Raw genomic sequence first — 15727 nt, 5'->3', positions numbered from 1 at the left:
TCTCTATCCTGTACCATGGAGGCTGCCATGCCAGGACATGTCAGGACAAATGGTGACACCAATTTTTTAAATGCCACGCTACTTGAGAGGAACAAAATGACAGGCTGGGTATGCAAAACACCCAATCAATTCTGATAAAGTGTGGTTTTCAACTTAGTGTGGCCTTATATTAAAACTTCACAAGATACAGTACACTACATAATTTATTTTTCCACAATGACAAAGCAAATTTTGCATAAGTAATTCTTTAGAGCCATGTATAGCTGCAAAAATTTTTCTAGAACAGAAACATTATGATCACACATTTCTGAAAACAACCATTTTGCTCCATAATAACTAATTAACTTCTCTATCAAACTGATTTATGCTTACATGTGACACACACACAGAGTATTTTTCTCATTAATATATACCCACAGTCAAGGAACCTCTGGTTTCCACCAGCTGATATTTCCTACTTTTCTCAGGACCATTATTTCATAAAACTTTATTTTAAAATAGTCACTACAAGACACTGTGCAAATGGTATGGTCTTCCTAATCAAAACATTGTAAAGCTTTGCTTAATGGTATGCAGTCTTCCAGTGCACTGGTTATCATAGAGGACATTTGCTTATTTAATTGATTTGCATTTTTTCTTGGAAATAATAAAGTCTGCATATTAGCACACTACATGACAGAGGTAGTATTCCAGACAGAATGTTCCCCTGTTCGTATAACTTTTAACATTCATGAGGACACAGCCTTTGACAAGCAGCAATAATCTACCTAAATCTATACTAAAACTTGTAACATTTCATATTGTTGTGTGGAAGCTTTAACCAGATCATTGATCATCAGTGAAAATTTGTTCAAAACAGGTTGTAGGTCTGTGCTATTCATGATACCCCTGACTACCCCTAAATTTCCATAAAGAACTTAGGGGGAAACTTTCTTTCCTCCAAAAATTAAAGACTGTCCAAATATTTGTGGTGTCTTTGAATAGCTGGGTTTGTCCCCACGGAATTAGACTTCCATCTAAAATTTTAATTGATCATTTTATTCCCTGAACTTCATTGAATCTATTAAAAGGTTTCGGATATCATGTTGTTCACATCAAAATTGCTATCCTTACTGTAATACAGCAAATCAGGAACATACACAGGGAATGACTAGCTGTGGGGACCACATTTTCACAAAGTTTAGGTAGGAAACATCAAAGTAGCTCCAAAAGTTTTATTTTATAGTATCCAGAGTAAAGACTGATCACCCTGTAGGTCATTTCACATTCACATGCAGTTGGGTGTTTTTTATGGTATGTTTGATAATTTTTACACTCCATTTAGCACACAAGTCATTAACATGAAAAAAATCAGGATATTCCTACCCATACAAAGGTTATGAATCATTTATAAAAAAAGATACTGGTGTATTTGTAATTCCAGCATTGTAGCCAACCCCCTGATCCTCCATCTTCAAATACAACCTCTTGAGCTGTTGTTGAGGGATCTGGATTACAACAGGGTTTGTGCTAAAAGAAAATTACTCCACTTAGCTTCTGGATTTCTTTTCTGAGGTGCTCTTCTGTGCATAAGTAACCTAAACAGGGACTTTGCAGAGCAAGAGTACTAGGCCTGTTCTCCATGCCAGCTTTTACATGCCTGCTATCCCGTCTTGGATTGCAAAATCATTATGAATCTGACTGTATCCCAGTTGCTTGCCATCCTCCATAGTAGGCATCCCAGCAGGCCTGTTTGATCAGTTGTTGGCAACACATTTTAGACAGCTCATAATTCTGCTGTTTGTGCCTCTGCAAAAGGCTGAACCCTACAAACAATGTAGGTACGAAAATCTTCAAATGCATTGCTGCTTTTCCCTTGGGTATCCTTCCCATTAGGGTGGGAACTTGATCGGCTCATGAACTTGCATAAAGCCACCTCATCCCCTCTATAATTGCAGCCGGTACCTCAGGCATCTTGGCTGCTATAGGAGCCATCTGTGGGGTCACAGCACTTAGGGTTGCTGCTGTTGCCCACCATCTGTGGGCTGTGTTTTGCTTTGAGCACAGGCCACACTGGAAATTGCCATATATGCAAGGTCACTGCACTCACCTGTAACTGAACTCAGCTTTCACCGGGAGGCCACAGTCTTTCCTCAGTCTCCAATACCCAAATGCTACAGTGTAGCAGGGCCAAATCTGGACCAGTAACCTGTACTGTGGCCTGAACTTTCCCTCTTCAGCCCATACTTGGAGAGGTGTCTGCCTCTAGGAATCATCTTGGTCTCCTTCTGGGTTGGGAGCTTGGTTTGCCCAACACCACTGGACAATTGAAATCTGATTTTTCCAACCACCAGTCCAGACACTGCATGAAACTGTTTAGCTAAAGGTGAGCACTGTGTTATTGTTCCTTAAAAATGAGCTGCCAGACACATCATGCTTTATATCCATCCATATTTGGACAAACAGAATCACAGGATGTTTGAGTTGGAAGGGACTTCTGGAAGTCATCTGGTCCAGTCCCCCTGCTCAAGCAGGTCCACCTAGAGCTGTTTGCACAGGACCACGTCTACATAGCCTTTGAATATCCCCAAGGTGGGAGACTCTACCACCTCTCTGGACAACCTGTGCCAGTGTTCAGTCACACTCACAGTAAAAAAGTGTTTCCTGATGTTCAGGGGGAACCTCCTGTGTTTCAGTTTGTGCCCACTGCCTCTGGTCCTGCCACTAAGCACCACTGAAAAGAGCCTGGCTCCATTCTCTTTGTATTCTCCCTGCACACAAAATCTCCTTCTTGTCAATTAGACATCCTTGCCCTCAGTAGCTGTAACACTGGAGCCTTAGCATTTACTCCTAAACATATTAATGCTATCACTTTTATTGCCTATTTAGTTTTGGTGTCCAAGACTGTTGAATGCCACTTCTGACAGCTGCAGGCCTGAAAGAAATGTTTGTGTAGCAGTATTAGAATATCTAGTCTCCAACTAAATATTAAATCCTAGCAACATTCCAGTGTTTCCATATGAGATATTTAATTTTTTAGAAAATATTTTTAATAAGCATTGAGGTGAACAGCTTTGTCGCACTTTAGCATCTTTAACATTCATATCACAGCCTGGAACTGCAGTCTTCCTTTTGTACTATAAATGCTGAAGGAAGAAATCAGCAGAATATGCTACTGGCACTGCTTCATTTATCACACCAAAAGTTTATTGATTGAAGACTATATTCCATTTCAAAAAGCATTACCTGTTTTAAGCTACAAGATACGGCACAGCATAAAGACTAAAAATGTAACTTTCTCAATGTGAACTTTAAGTCATTCTCAAAACCCATCCTGAGATGATGGAAAGAAATACTGGTTTACGTGCTTTTAGTCAGCTTCTGACAGTCTGATTGCACTAAAGTATAGCACTAAAGTATAACATATATATTTCCTATTTTAAGAAATCTATTTCATCATGTTACATTCAAATTGTTTTCAACAAGCCTGGACACAGATATTGCACCCTTTCAGAGGCTGCAAGATGTGAGAACATCCAGTTCTTCAGAAACACACTGACCTCAACTGGCATCTGTGCAGAAGACATTGTGCTCAAGGAGTCAGTGGTCTTGGACAGGCCATGTCTGCTCCACTGGACCTTGCACTTAGGGCTGGAGAAACTTGTGTGCTATTAATGTAATCTGTAATTTATAAAGTAAACGGTGTGTGGATCAAGGGGTGGGACATGTTGATCCTGACTAGGAGCCCATTGCACGTTTGAGAGGCAGTGACCCACGTCACAGCCAAGCCGAGCAGGTGTGAGCCCGTGCTGCATGGCCAGGGTAGCCTTCAGGACCGCACTGTGCTGCTGACACCCCTCCACTGCAGGACGAGCACAGCCACCTCACGGTGACAGAGGAGCCAGCAGGCAGCTCCCACTCAGTGACAGCAATTACACCACCTGCATGGCCTTACCTTTATCTAACAGTGCAGCATGTTCTCTTGAGAACGTTCTTTTTCTTGTAAGAAAATTATATAATAACTCCAATGACCCAAAATGAGGCACTTCCCTCCATGGTCAGGATGTATACAATGCACTGGGGGAAAATCCAACTCAGCTCCATCGAATGCTGCACAAACGTGGTTGCCTGGCATCTGAATGGACATAATATTTACTTGCTATCTATATTCCTCTTATTCTGTTTTATTAAAACAAGGCTTCTATACTGAGATCCAGAAAGCACCCCCACCATCTCTCTCTCACCTCCCCCTCCCCCCCCCCCCCCCCCCCCCCCCCCCCCCCCAGTGCAGAACATTCTCCATAACCCTGCTGGGCTGGAACTTCACTCAAAATGTTGCTCTTGCCCAAAACTAAGTTGGTTTGCAATAAGGCTTTTCTGAGGAGCTAGTGCATTAGAGGGGAGAAATGTGCAGAATTTGTGGGGAAAAACCACACACACACACTTATATCAGCACACAAGTCCAGGACAACCAACAACCAAGCAGATCCCAGGTCCCTCCAGGGGCTCTAGACCCCACGTATAACAAGCTGTCATCCAAAATGCCTGTTGGAGCATGGAAACTGTAGAGTAAACAGGTTTTTAATCTGCCTGCATACAGAAAAGCACTTGTGTCGGGTGTTCTTCACAGGGTTTGTCATTTAGGAAAAAAAAAAAAAGGAAAAGAAGAACAAGGAAAAAAAAAGAAAAAATTACAAAGGACGACTGGTGAGACCAGCTATGCCTCTGCTTTGTCAAGGCAGGTCTTAAGCTCAGAGCTCTCTGGACTTACTCTCTTACTCTGGCAGTGACTTGTTCTGTGCTTATAGGGCAATCTCTCTTTGGGCCATGAATGAAGGACTAAAGAATGGATAAATGTCAAAAGCACACAGGAGACAAGAGAGGCTCTGAAGGAAGAGGAGGTTAAACAGACTGTGGCGGAAAGGGCAGGGGGGTGAAGAAAAGGAATGGGAAAATCAGAACTGAGTAGATAGATAAATAAATAGTCTAATGGAAACAGCACAAGTCCACTTATTACATTATTTTGTAGTTTCAAAGGCCTGGTCTCTGAAGGTGAATATAAAATTTTAGCATCTTCCTTATGCATACTCCAGTATCTCCTTGGTCACCCAGCACAAGAAAGCAGCCAAGAATGCTTTAGCATCTCCCCAGAAGCTGGATGTTCAAATGCCAACTAGCAGATAAGGAATGAGCAGCTAAAACTATAGCTGGTTGGAGGTTCTGCCTCACACAAGCAGTGAAAGCAAAGTGCGATCATGTGTTGGTGTTTAGCTGCTCTAATATGGCATCACATCTGACCCTTAAAAGTCATTTAAATACCAGTGATCTTCAAATTCTGCACTTCATTCATTTCCATCTGAATTCCAGGTAATGTATCAATCCTGTTTTTCAAAGACCCAGCATCTTTGAACCTTGATACACCTAAAAGGCGTGTTAGAACCGGACATGCATCTTGCCTATTCAAGATGTGCCCAAGCCACTCTCTGTGAAGTTAATGACACGCAGAGCATGTTGTGAATCAACTCAGTGTGTAAGTACTGTGTTTAAAGAATTTGTTTTGACAAACCAAAACATCCTGCTTGTGGGTTTGTTTTTTTTCAAGTCAAGGGCAGAACTGCCACTGACACCAGTGGAGACAGGAATTCTCTGACTCATCAAGGTTATATGATGTGTCAGTTTATATATGCAGCTGCAGCGTGCTGACCATAACTGACTTGTCTACTGGCTCAGGAAACATGCAACCACATGAGCAACCACCAGCCCATGGGCGTGCAGCTTCTTTTTTGGGGAAAAAGCCTATTAGAGAAAGTCCAGAAAGGGTTTTTTTCCACCAGCATTGGATTCTTGGCACAGTCCAAACAGAGAAATAATTTCCCTGAACATCTGGGGGTTTGGGGTGTAGGTGAAACCAAAAAAGACCCTGTCAGTCTCATGTTATTATTCGCATTCATGCCTGGCTGCTGCAGGATGTAACACCTCGCTTTGTCTGGAAAGAGATCAAGCCTTCAGAACACGTTACTCACAGGCTGCAGCTCCTGGTAAAATCACCTTCATGCCACATCACTCTCCACAATCACGTGTCCCAGTTTCTACAATATCCTGTTGATATATACAGGGCAAGATCCTACTCAAGCCACTACCTGCAGAGTGGCTCATGAACTGTGCCCTGTTGCTTTTAAGGATGAGAAGGGCCATTATGGTCTCATGAGTTGATTTTGATATCACAAAATATGACAAAGGCCAACTTTTCCTTACTGAGGCTATTTTCTCCCTGTGCTCCTCCTACAGTCTAAGAAGTGGGAGGATCTTGTAGATTGCTACTGAGAAGACTATTTCAGGCTCCTCTAGTATTCAGCTTAATGTGCAAATGCAATTAGTGTTCAAGCCACAACTGCACAGTGTGACTTTCTGGTACCTTCTCCAAATGTTTCTTACTCCAGTAACCTGTAATTCTGCTACCAAGAACTGGGTGGGTTATGGCAGGTTGTGCTTGATCAAATGATTTCAAAAACAGCAGGAGGTATGCAATAAGGACTTCCCCAGTGCATAACTGAATGACTTGGCTGCATCATTCTCCTTCTCAGCTGTCATGTCAGTTCCCACCCTGTAAAGAGCATCCCTTGGGCTTAAGCCAGTCATCAAGCTACAAAATTACTTTTCATAACTTAAATCAAAATCTAGAGGAAATAAAAGATTAGTATCATTTTTTCATGCCAAACTCCTCAAAGCTCATACAGGATTTCTCCTTTAACTCTGAAAACACTAACTACAAGAAGGTATAATTTTGTCTGTTTATACTAAATCAGTTCCCCAGGAATAAAAATACAAGTAACAGAGCTCAGAATAGGGATCAGTTTTATTTTGCAGGAGTTCAAGTACAAATTCAGCTTTGCTTTTATCAGATACAGTGTTACAATTGGAAAGAATTAAAAAATCTGAAGCAGTCACACTGCACACTTCTTTTGTGGTTTTTTTTTTTTTTCTGAGCAACAGGTAATTTCTTTCTCTCCCTTCCAGATCCAAAGGCAAGCCCTAGTCAGGCTGCCAGATTCACAATCCATGTACACTCAATATCTATCATCAGTGATTCTCCTGACAATGGATTAGCTTACAAAAAGACTGGCTGCCTTAACTAAAAGCTAAGTTGATGATTCTTCTCTAAGAAGAGAATATCACAGTTCTTCACTTATTTTGTCTTGTTAGGTACATAAAAGAGATACTATTATTTCCTTCCTAAAACAGCATCATAGAGTTTTCCAGTCCGCTTGACCTGAATCTCTCCGAAGCCAGCTGCCTCGAGGAGCTTGCTGTACTCGGCTGCTGTTCGCTCTTTTCCTTCAGTCTGGACCAACATATTCATCGAATACAGTTGGGTTTCTAAAGGCCCGCTTTTATCTTCATTCAGAAGCGATTCAACTAGCAGCACCCCACCGCCTGGTTGAATAAAGAGAAAGAAAACACACACTGAGCTCTGAGAAGACAACATATTTTTCAGCTGAGTTGTTAGAACCTAACCTTTAGTTTCAGGAAGAAGCAGCCTCTACGTTAAGTCATAGGTCAGCATCACAGAAGACAACGGAAGAGCAAAAACATCAGAGCATGCCTCTGCTTGGCTATGTAGGTGCTGACGTACCAGGGCTGAAGGGTATGCTATGGCTGGGATGGAAATTCCCATTTTCCCCAGCTGAAATCTGCAGGACCATACTGATTTTGTTGAGAACCTGGCTCTCGACAGAGTGATTTCAAAGCTTGAGGGTTCAATGTGACGCTTAACGGGATTTTTACTATGAGGTATACACCTATCTAAAGAATACCCCAAATTCCAAATCCTTACACCAAAGTGTTTTGAAATAAGAGTCCCAGTAGAGGAGGAAACTGAAACTGGAAGCCAGATAAAGAGAACTTGGACCAAACCTTGTTTGGCTCAGTTGCACAATGCTGGCTTAGGAAAGCAAAAGACTAAACGAAGAAACACCTGCAGAGAAACTGTGTCACTGAGAATCAGGACTGGCGTGCTTCACATTACTGGTAGGTGAGACTCTCTCTGCTTCTCAAGAGCTCGCACCTACCAGGTTTGCAAGCATTGTAGACTTTTGCCAGCAGTTGCCTGCATTTGTCATCATCCCAATCATGCAGTATCTTGGATAAAATATACAGTTCAGCTTCTGGAATTGAATCGTTAAAGAAGTCTCCTGTTAAAGCAAGAATACATGTATTACACAAACCTCCCAAAACACAGAGGGCTGAGTTAAGCAAATACATTCAGTTCTGTCCAGTTCTAAAGACTGTGGGCTTGCCATGTCCAAAACACACATCAGACAGCACAGAATTACCAGGTAAAAGTCCTCTGTGGCACTGCATAGGGAATTTTGTACTTGTTCAGTCTCAAGGAGGTCTGAAATGTTTAAAAGCTGCAACTCATCTGAAACACCCTTTGATGCAATGGGAAAATATTTGAGTATAAGTTCTCTCCAATGACAGGAATTCAGATTCATAAAGCATTAGAAAGAGTAGACAGTTTCTCACTCTTTCTGTAATGGAAAAAAAACCCAAAGAATTTTCCTTTATCTAAACAAATTTTCAAAGACCTTCAGTAACCACAGCACTACATCATAAATGAATAAGGAAAAAATACACATCTCTCACCTCCTAGCACTAGCTTCATCACCATATCTCTTGTTCAGTACCTCATGTACTACATTTGGATTTTTCTCTCTGCATCTTATCTTGTTATTTCCACCCTCATCTCTTTGTGCCACTGGCACACGTAACATTTCCTGTGTTTCCCCATCTTTGTTTTTACATACTCCTTTCCTTCCTTCAAGGCTGCTTTCCTCTTTTACCTTCAAAGGAAGATTAAGTCATTCCAACATCCTGAAAGCTTTTGTAAACGTAAAAAATTGGATCTCCCTACACTCATTTTCAGCATAAATTGTGCAAAGACCATGTAAGATCTAGATAATGGGCAAGAGGAATATGGGCTAGCTCACCCACATTCAAAGCCTGGAATATCTTAGGACTTGAAAGTCAACCAGTTGTGACCAGAGAAGGAAAACACCTTCTCTGAGCAGGCCTGGCATCCCACGCATCAGCCAGGAGGTCTGCACAGAAGAAAAGGGAGTGTTAGGAAGATTTACAACATCACATGGCAGTTTTTCAAAATTGCAGGAATTTTGTTGTTGAAATACCCTTGTTCTGAAGAAATCAAATAGTTCTGTTCAGGAGTAAAGAGCTTCTGGGTTGCTGAATAACTGAGTCATGTCTCTGATAGAAGGCAGCTGTGGCTGCACAGCAGGGAGAGCCTGTTTGTAGCAATGAGCCGCAGACCTGGGCTGGGGAGGCAGACTGCAGTCTGGGACACTCTGCCCACAAAAGGGGCAGCTGGAGACCTGAGCCACCAGTAGGGCACCTCCGAGCACAGAAAAAGGGCTCAGGAGCAACAAGCTGTGACAACAGTACACCGCTGTCCACACCTACCTTCATGGAAAGCGATCTGACACTCCTCAGGGGGAACAAACTGCTCCTTGGCCACTCGCACAACTTTTGGCAGGTCATAAATTGTGACCGTGGAATTTGGGTACAAAGAAACACACTCCCGGGCCAAAGCTCCTCCACCTCCTTTGGGGAGAGCAAAAGAAATTCAGTGCTGACACAAAACCAACCTGTTCAGCAACACCCTCATGAAGCAGGCAATGGTGCATTCAGCTGCATGGAAGCTGGCAAAGTACACGTGCTCCCCACTGTTGTTGAAAGGGAAGAGGAGGGACAGCAGAGGCCACTGTCTCCATTTGCTCTGCAGAAAGCTCCAGGACCCCCAGCACAGAGGTCAGCCCCAGCCCTTACAGCACTTATGCCCCCCCTCAGCCAGACCCAGCTGTGGATTCTGGAAGGTGGGAAATGAAAAACAGAGCCACTGAACCAGGCACTGGGGAAGTCATTGATGGAGCCTGCGAGGGAGCCTGACCCATCCCATGAATTCTGGCAGCACTCTGCAGTGCTGGGACAGCAGGGCAAGAGGCTGCAGACAGTCTCTCCATCTAGTGACGCCAACTGAAGGGCAGGAGGGAAGGAGTCTGGCACCAGAAGAGAGTATCAAGCAAGGCAGGAATAAATGCCAAGCCTGCCACGTACACAAGGGGATGGGCCACAACTAAGACTCTGTAAAGAAGAGCATTCAGCTTCCTAATGCTCGCACCACTCTCACATTTCTCTTTTTAAACCAACCAGATTAGTAAAATGCTCCCTTTATTGCCGAGATATGTCCTGCTTTCCATCATTTTGCCCATCTTATAACATATGAATTATTTTTCTTTCAGAGCTTGTAAAAGATGACAGTTCAGAGGCTTGTTAAAGAAGATATACCAATGCTCACCTCCCAGGTCATAGATTTGCGTGAAAGAGGAAAGGTCAAATGCAGCAAGAACATCTCTGCCACATATACTCCATACAGAGTTCTGGCCAGCCATGAATTTCAGCATTTCTTCTTCTGATCTAGTAACACAAAGACACAGGCACATAGAAAAGGCAACTTACAATATCCTCGGTGATTCCTATCATACAACTGTTATTACAAGTTTTAGCTTAAACACTAATCTCTGCTTTTATTGACACAGAATACATTCTCCTTGCATATAAACCTACCTTGAGTCTTATTGTAGCAGAAGGGTACAGCTATGCATTCATGCATTTAAATAGGGAATTAAGACTAGTGAAGTCTAACAGTGTATTATGCTGGTAATTCTGAAGCTTCCAAGGCATTTTTGTTTCCTCCAACTACCATTGCCTCTGTGCCAGAGACCTGTGATATGTTTTTCAGAATAGGAAATTATGTAATTCTATTCAAAATGTCAGACAGTGTCCCAGTAATGGATATTGTTGGGAAAGGTAAATGCTGCATGATGGTTCTGAGTGAGATTCTCACATCATCATAATTATGGCTCAAGACAATTAAATAAAAACATTAATTTTATCTACAATAATAATAATAATATTTCCATAAATATACTAATGATTACCTGTACATTGCTCCAAAAGGGTCTTTGGATGAAATTCCAAAAGCTCTTTCATATTGGTTTTTTCCTTCTCTAAAACAGCAACCAAAAAAATCATGATTGTGGATTTCTTTTTCTTTTACCCCAAACACACATCGGGGCTGTAGTTGCAGCTAGTTCATCACTGTGGAAGGTGCTCAACTTTGCACAGAACATATGACAGCCTGTTTGTAATGGCTGTAGAGGCACGCCCATTTGCCACCCCCCCACCCTCCAAAACATGCTGATACATTTCTCAACCTTTCACAAAAATGAGTGGTTCTTTTCAAGGCCAGGTTGCATGAGGTTTTGAGCAACATGGTCTAGTGGAAGGTGTCCCTGCCCACAGCAGGGGGGTTGAATCACATGATCTTTAAGGTCCCTCCCAACCCAAACCATTCTGTGATTTAGGGGAACACCTCAAATAAATATATGAGACTGGTGCAATCATCACCACCAGACACATCATGTTTGATCATCAGTTGCACGGATTGGAACAAGCGAGACTCCAGCCCCACATTAAACTACTCCTATACACCTTTGCAACAGAAGTATCCTTAGTGTTCATTACTCATCATTTACTTTGATGCCTCCTCAAATAAGAGGCACCGTAACAATCAAGTGCTTTCCTGAAGGTCAAACACATAGAAATCTGATTCCTAGATCTCTACCATCAGAATGAAAAAGAAAAGAAGAATAGACACAAATGGAAAACAAGAAAAAACAAGAACACATATTGGCTGTGTTAACAGCCAAAATGATCTGTTGGGTTTTCTTTCCAAAAACCAGTCAGCCTCTTCATCGTGCTTTCCCCCAGAAACACACCACTCAGAGCAGCAACACAGATGGCACAAAGCAGTCTGCAACAGACAACGCACAACACTCCTTACCTCACAGCATCAGCCAGGTAGTGCCAGCACAAGTAGACTGTATTGGAGTAATACATGATAATATGATACTGAGACTTGGGACTTGATTTTGTAAGGTAGATGTTAGAAATTTCTGTGTTTCTGTAGAAGGCTAAAGGGTGAAATAAATATATTTACTAACATGTATGATATACCACCTTGCCAAGTCTATTGTATTGCATGGTATTTGTCACTGGAAGATGTCTTATATGATCAAAGATACAACCACATTGCTTCTATAATCAATCTTTCCACTGCAACAAGCAGTGGGTGAGGGCTGCTGAAATGTGTGTTCCCCCATTCAGTGTGAGTAAACATTATCTACCTACACTTACTCCGGCACCCAACATTTCTTTCAAGAAGAGCAAAAGGAATGCTTTATGAGTGTTATAATTTCCCTATAGGCTTCTGCTATCAGAGGAAGCTTTTGGTTTGCTCTATTTAAATGAGAACCCCTTGCAGACATGGGGTATTTTTCAGTCAACAAGGTCAGCAAGTGGGAGACAAGTCCTCAAAGCAGCATGCCAACCACACTTATACTCTCTCAGTTCACTAGAGCAGGACCTTCTGCAGACAGATGAACGCCTAAAGGACTCAGAAATATCCCCCACTTCCTCTGACGCATCTGCAGTGGCATTGCTCACCCACGGGACTGGCATACAAAAGGAATATAAAAGATAGATCCTGCTCTCCCTAAACTCATTGGACAGCTACTCCAAGTCCTAAAGCAGAGGAAGGCAGCACAAGCCAAAGCAGGGGACACAACTTGTTAGACTCTGGCTAGTCCTGACGAGCTGTCTGATGGCTACAGATCCCTTCTGACCATGTGGACTCAACATCTCTGATGCAAGGGCAAATTTACACCACCTCTCAGTTCAGATTAGCAACCTAACAAAATACTTCACATGGTGGTAAAACCCCAAAGAAAACCAAAATGTGTTTTTAATTCATGTTGTTGCCCATCCACCCTGGCATTTGGTTTCAAGGTTTAAAATTGTGCCCACACGTCAGAGTTTTCTTAAGACCAGCCCTGCAGAGACCCTGAATATCTCCTCCAAGGTCACCTGAGGTTCTTGCACAAAAAAAGTTTAGGGATATAGAGCCTCTCACCTGGGTTTTACGTTACACCTTTAAACATACTGACATTTGTTGCTTCTCTTTCAGCTGAAGAGGGGATAGCATCCCCATGTGATTCTCCCCTCCTTCCAGCTATGGTAACTGGCCTAACTAGATATCACCTCTCCCCACATATTTTTCCTCACTTTTAAAATCTTCAAAGGTTGAAGTATTTTAGTTTCTCCCCCTTCTTCTGCCTTTATTACCTCCTTCTTGTGTCAGCTCTACTGCCAAAAGCTTCAGTCCCACGCAGGCATCCAGCAGTCTTTCCATCCCTGTGGTGCTGGTACCCAAGCGTGTGGCAATGGCATCTGAAGACAGAGGCTCTCCTGACTCCAGCAGCAGATCAAACACCCCCAACTCACAGGCAGTGAAGATAACCTGGGGTTAAGGGAGTGAGGGATCAGGTGAAAGCATCAAGGTCTACTACATTTCTAAGGTTTCTTTGTTGGAGAAAAACCACATATAATACCTCTTTCATGTAAAATTGTATTTCATATAAACAAGCCCAATGATTAAACTGAAATTTCTCTGAACACCTATAATACCATGCAGTGCTTGTAGTGCACCTTTTTTCATTTCTTCTCCTTTTCTGGCAAAGCCAGCCAATGTTTTTGGATCACAAAGGTTCACATTTAGAAGCCAGGATTAGGGTATGAATCTTCCTGGATCTTCCTTAGTTTCAGAGCACGTTCTCACAGTCTCTCTTGCTTTTTGCCAGAGAGCACAAAGGCAAGACTGCGTGGTGGTGAGTTTTTCTGTTGGTTTTGTTCTTTAACTGAGGATCTAATGCATGCTCCAGTGAACCCTGGAGACTCTACTGTGGCTTACAGCAGCGGGAAATATTCCCACTCTATGGATCCTATTTTCAGGGACTGATGTGGATGACTACAGTGGTCTCCCTGAGGCAGGGAGGCTCCTCTCAGCCAAAAGGACAGCCTCTTTCAGACCAACAGAATTGCCCTGTCTTTTCATAGAGGTGTGTCACATCTCCAGGAACAGCCCTCAATTTTCAGACAGACATACATAACTTCCTTCTCTAGCTGTACACAGTCAAGTTTATAGGTCTTAGCCTATTTCTCTGGCCACACAAACACTCCTAAAACAGTAACAAATGCATCAGCTCAATTGACTGCCTGTATCTACAATGATTTCATAAAGTCCATGGGAAACTCCTCAGTAAGAACATGATTTAATCAAAGTTGAGATCACTCCTTAGATACACAGTACCAGTGTTAATCTGGAAAGCACTGGGCACTCCTCTTTCTCACCAAGCAAAATGATTTTTCATTATCCATTTTTCAACTCTTTACTTTCAGCTCTACCTTTCAGGAGCCTTAGGATGCAGCAGTATTTGAACAACCCAAACAGCATTCATTCCATTACCATGTTGGCCAGATGTGCAACAAGGGACAATAGGAAAGGTAACTAAATAGTAAATGAGCAAAAAATCACCACAGCACTGGATATTGTACTTCTATGCCCATGTGCTTATACACACATAAAGGCAAATAACATAAGCAAACAATAAGGAAAGTGAAACAACTAGTTCTACCTTTGTGCCTTAATCAAATGCTGTTGGGAAAAAGCAGTTGTTATACCAGACTCTTTCACCTGAAAAGAGGCAATACACAGAAGTTCTCAAGCTCAGCTGTCTGCATAACACATACAGACAAACCACGGGAGAGGGAAGAAAATTATTTGAGAAGATATTTGAAAAATCTTGTCTTTGCATGGCTTCACAGGGAGGGAAAAAGGCAATTCAAGCCAGCCCTCTGTTTCCCAAATTCAAAAAAATGAAAAGCAGAAAGAAATCCCATCACCAAAGGAACCTTCTACATTGAGGCAGTCAGACAGCAAGCCCTCAGCTATAAATACCTGTGGTTTTTATAAAGCCTCATGCAGAGTCAAGGTCTTCTCATCCAAGCCCCCAAAGGTCAGAGAGGTCTCAATAAATGCTAAGTTTACCCTGAGGGGTCAAATCCCTTTCAAATTTTTTTCTTTGCAAATTTCCTTCTTGCTTAGGTAAGCCAACAGGATTCTTTCATATGAGATAATTTTCATTACAAAGACTTATATTCAGGACCTAAAGTGAGATCCTTGAGTATTACTCTGCACACTTTTAGACATCTGTCCAAGACTGAGCAATATTTCTTACCTTGGAGACTAAGAATCCACTGTTGTATTGCAAGATGGTTTTAGGGTAGTCAAGGTCTTCGGTGGAACTCATTTTCTTTCTGGACTGAGGCACAGACTCTCTGGGCCTCTTAATTTAAATAAGCTTCTTTCCACCAGGCACAGGGTACACCAGCTGATCCACTTAATCTTATTGCTTCTGAGAAACGCACCGGTTACAAAACGTGTCAGCTCAGTTGTACGGCTTCGGTGGGGTTTTCTGCCAGGTTCAGCTCTTTCTTTGGCTCTTCAATCATCAGGCACAAGGCTAAAGAAGCAGTGTGGATTAAAGCTTGTATTGTCAGTTCAGCAGTCAGTTAACATGCTGGTGCTTCAGAAGCACTTGAAAGCTTGTAACAAGTAAATCAGAAGTCAGTACAGAACAGCACCAAGAACCTGAACTCTGTGCGATGCACCAAAGTTCATAAACCAAAGCGGAGGCCTAACTGGGGCTTGTTCAAAAGCAGCTCTGCTCCATCAGGCTGGCTTTTTGATGCTGGAGGACTGCCCAAGAAGAGA

At 42.4% G+C, this 15727-nt stretch overlaps 1 protein-coding gene across 1 annotated transcript; it reads right to left on the bottom strand.

Moving 5' to 3' along the window:
- Positions 1 to 6817: 6817 nt before the first annotated feature.
- ASMT (acetylserotonin O-methyltransferase) lies at positions 6818 to 15379 on the bottom strand. Its single transcript, XM_040584950.1, has 8 exons — positions 15192 to 15379; positions 13240 to 13414; positions 11900 to 12029; positions 10995 to 11063; positions 10352 to 10470; positions 9457 to 9597; positions 8049 to 8171; positions 6818 to 7413 (listed from the first exon to the last, which is right to left on the bottom strand). The coding sequence occupies exons 1-8, from the start codon at positions 15261 to 15263 to the stop codon at positions 7202 to 7204; spliced, it is 1041 nt and encodes a 346-aa protein (XP_040440884.1). The 5' UTR covers positions 15264 to 15379; the 3' UTR covers positions 6818 to 7201.
- Between the last annotated feature and the right edge of the window lie 348 nt (positions 15380 to 15727).

The sequence above is a fragment of the Falco naumanni genome, chromosome 2, assembly GCF_017639655.2.
Source record: "Falco naumanni isolate bFalNau1 chromosome 2, bFalNau1.pat, whole genome shotgun sequence".
Lineage (NCBI taxonomy): Eukaryota > Metazoa > Chordata > Aves > Falconiformes > Falconidae > Falco > Falco naumanni.
The sequence above is the reverse complement of the archived record's forward strand: the minus strand, read 5'-3'. Positions and strand labels throughout refer to the sequence as shown.

What these genes read in the sequence shown, in the direction of transcription:
- ASMT (XM_040584950.1), bottom strand. Translation starts at nt 15,263, where the DNA reads ATGAGTTCCACCGAAGACCTTGACTACCCTAAAACCATCTTGCAATAC. An exon ending in AGAGCTGACACAAGAAGGAG is followed by an intron (nt 12,030 to 13,239) that starts GTAATAAAGGCA and finishes TTCACCCTTTAG; the next exon opens with CCTTCTACAGAAACACAGAA. An exon ending in TACCTGGCTGATGCTGTGAG is followed by an intron (nt 11,064 to 11,899) that starts GTAAGGAGTGTT and finishes TTGCTGTTTTAG; the next exon opens with AGAAGGAAAAAACCAATATG.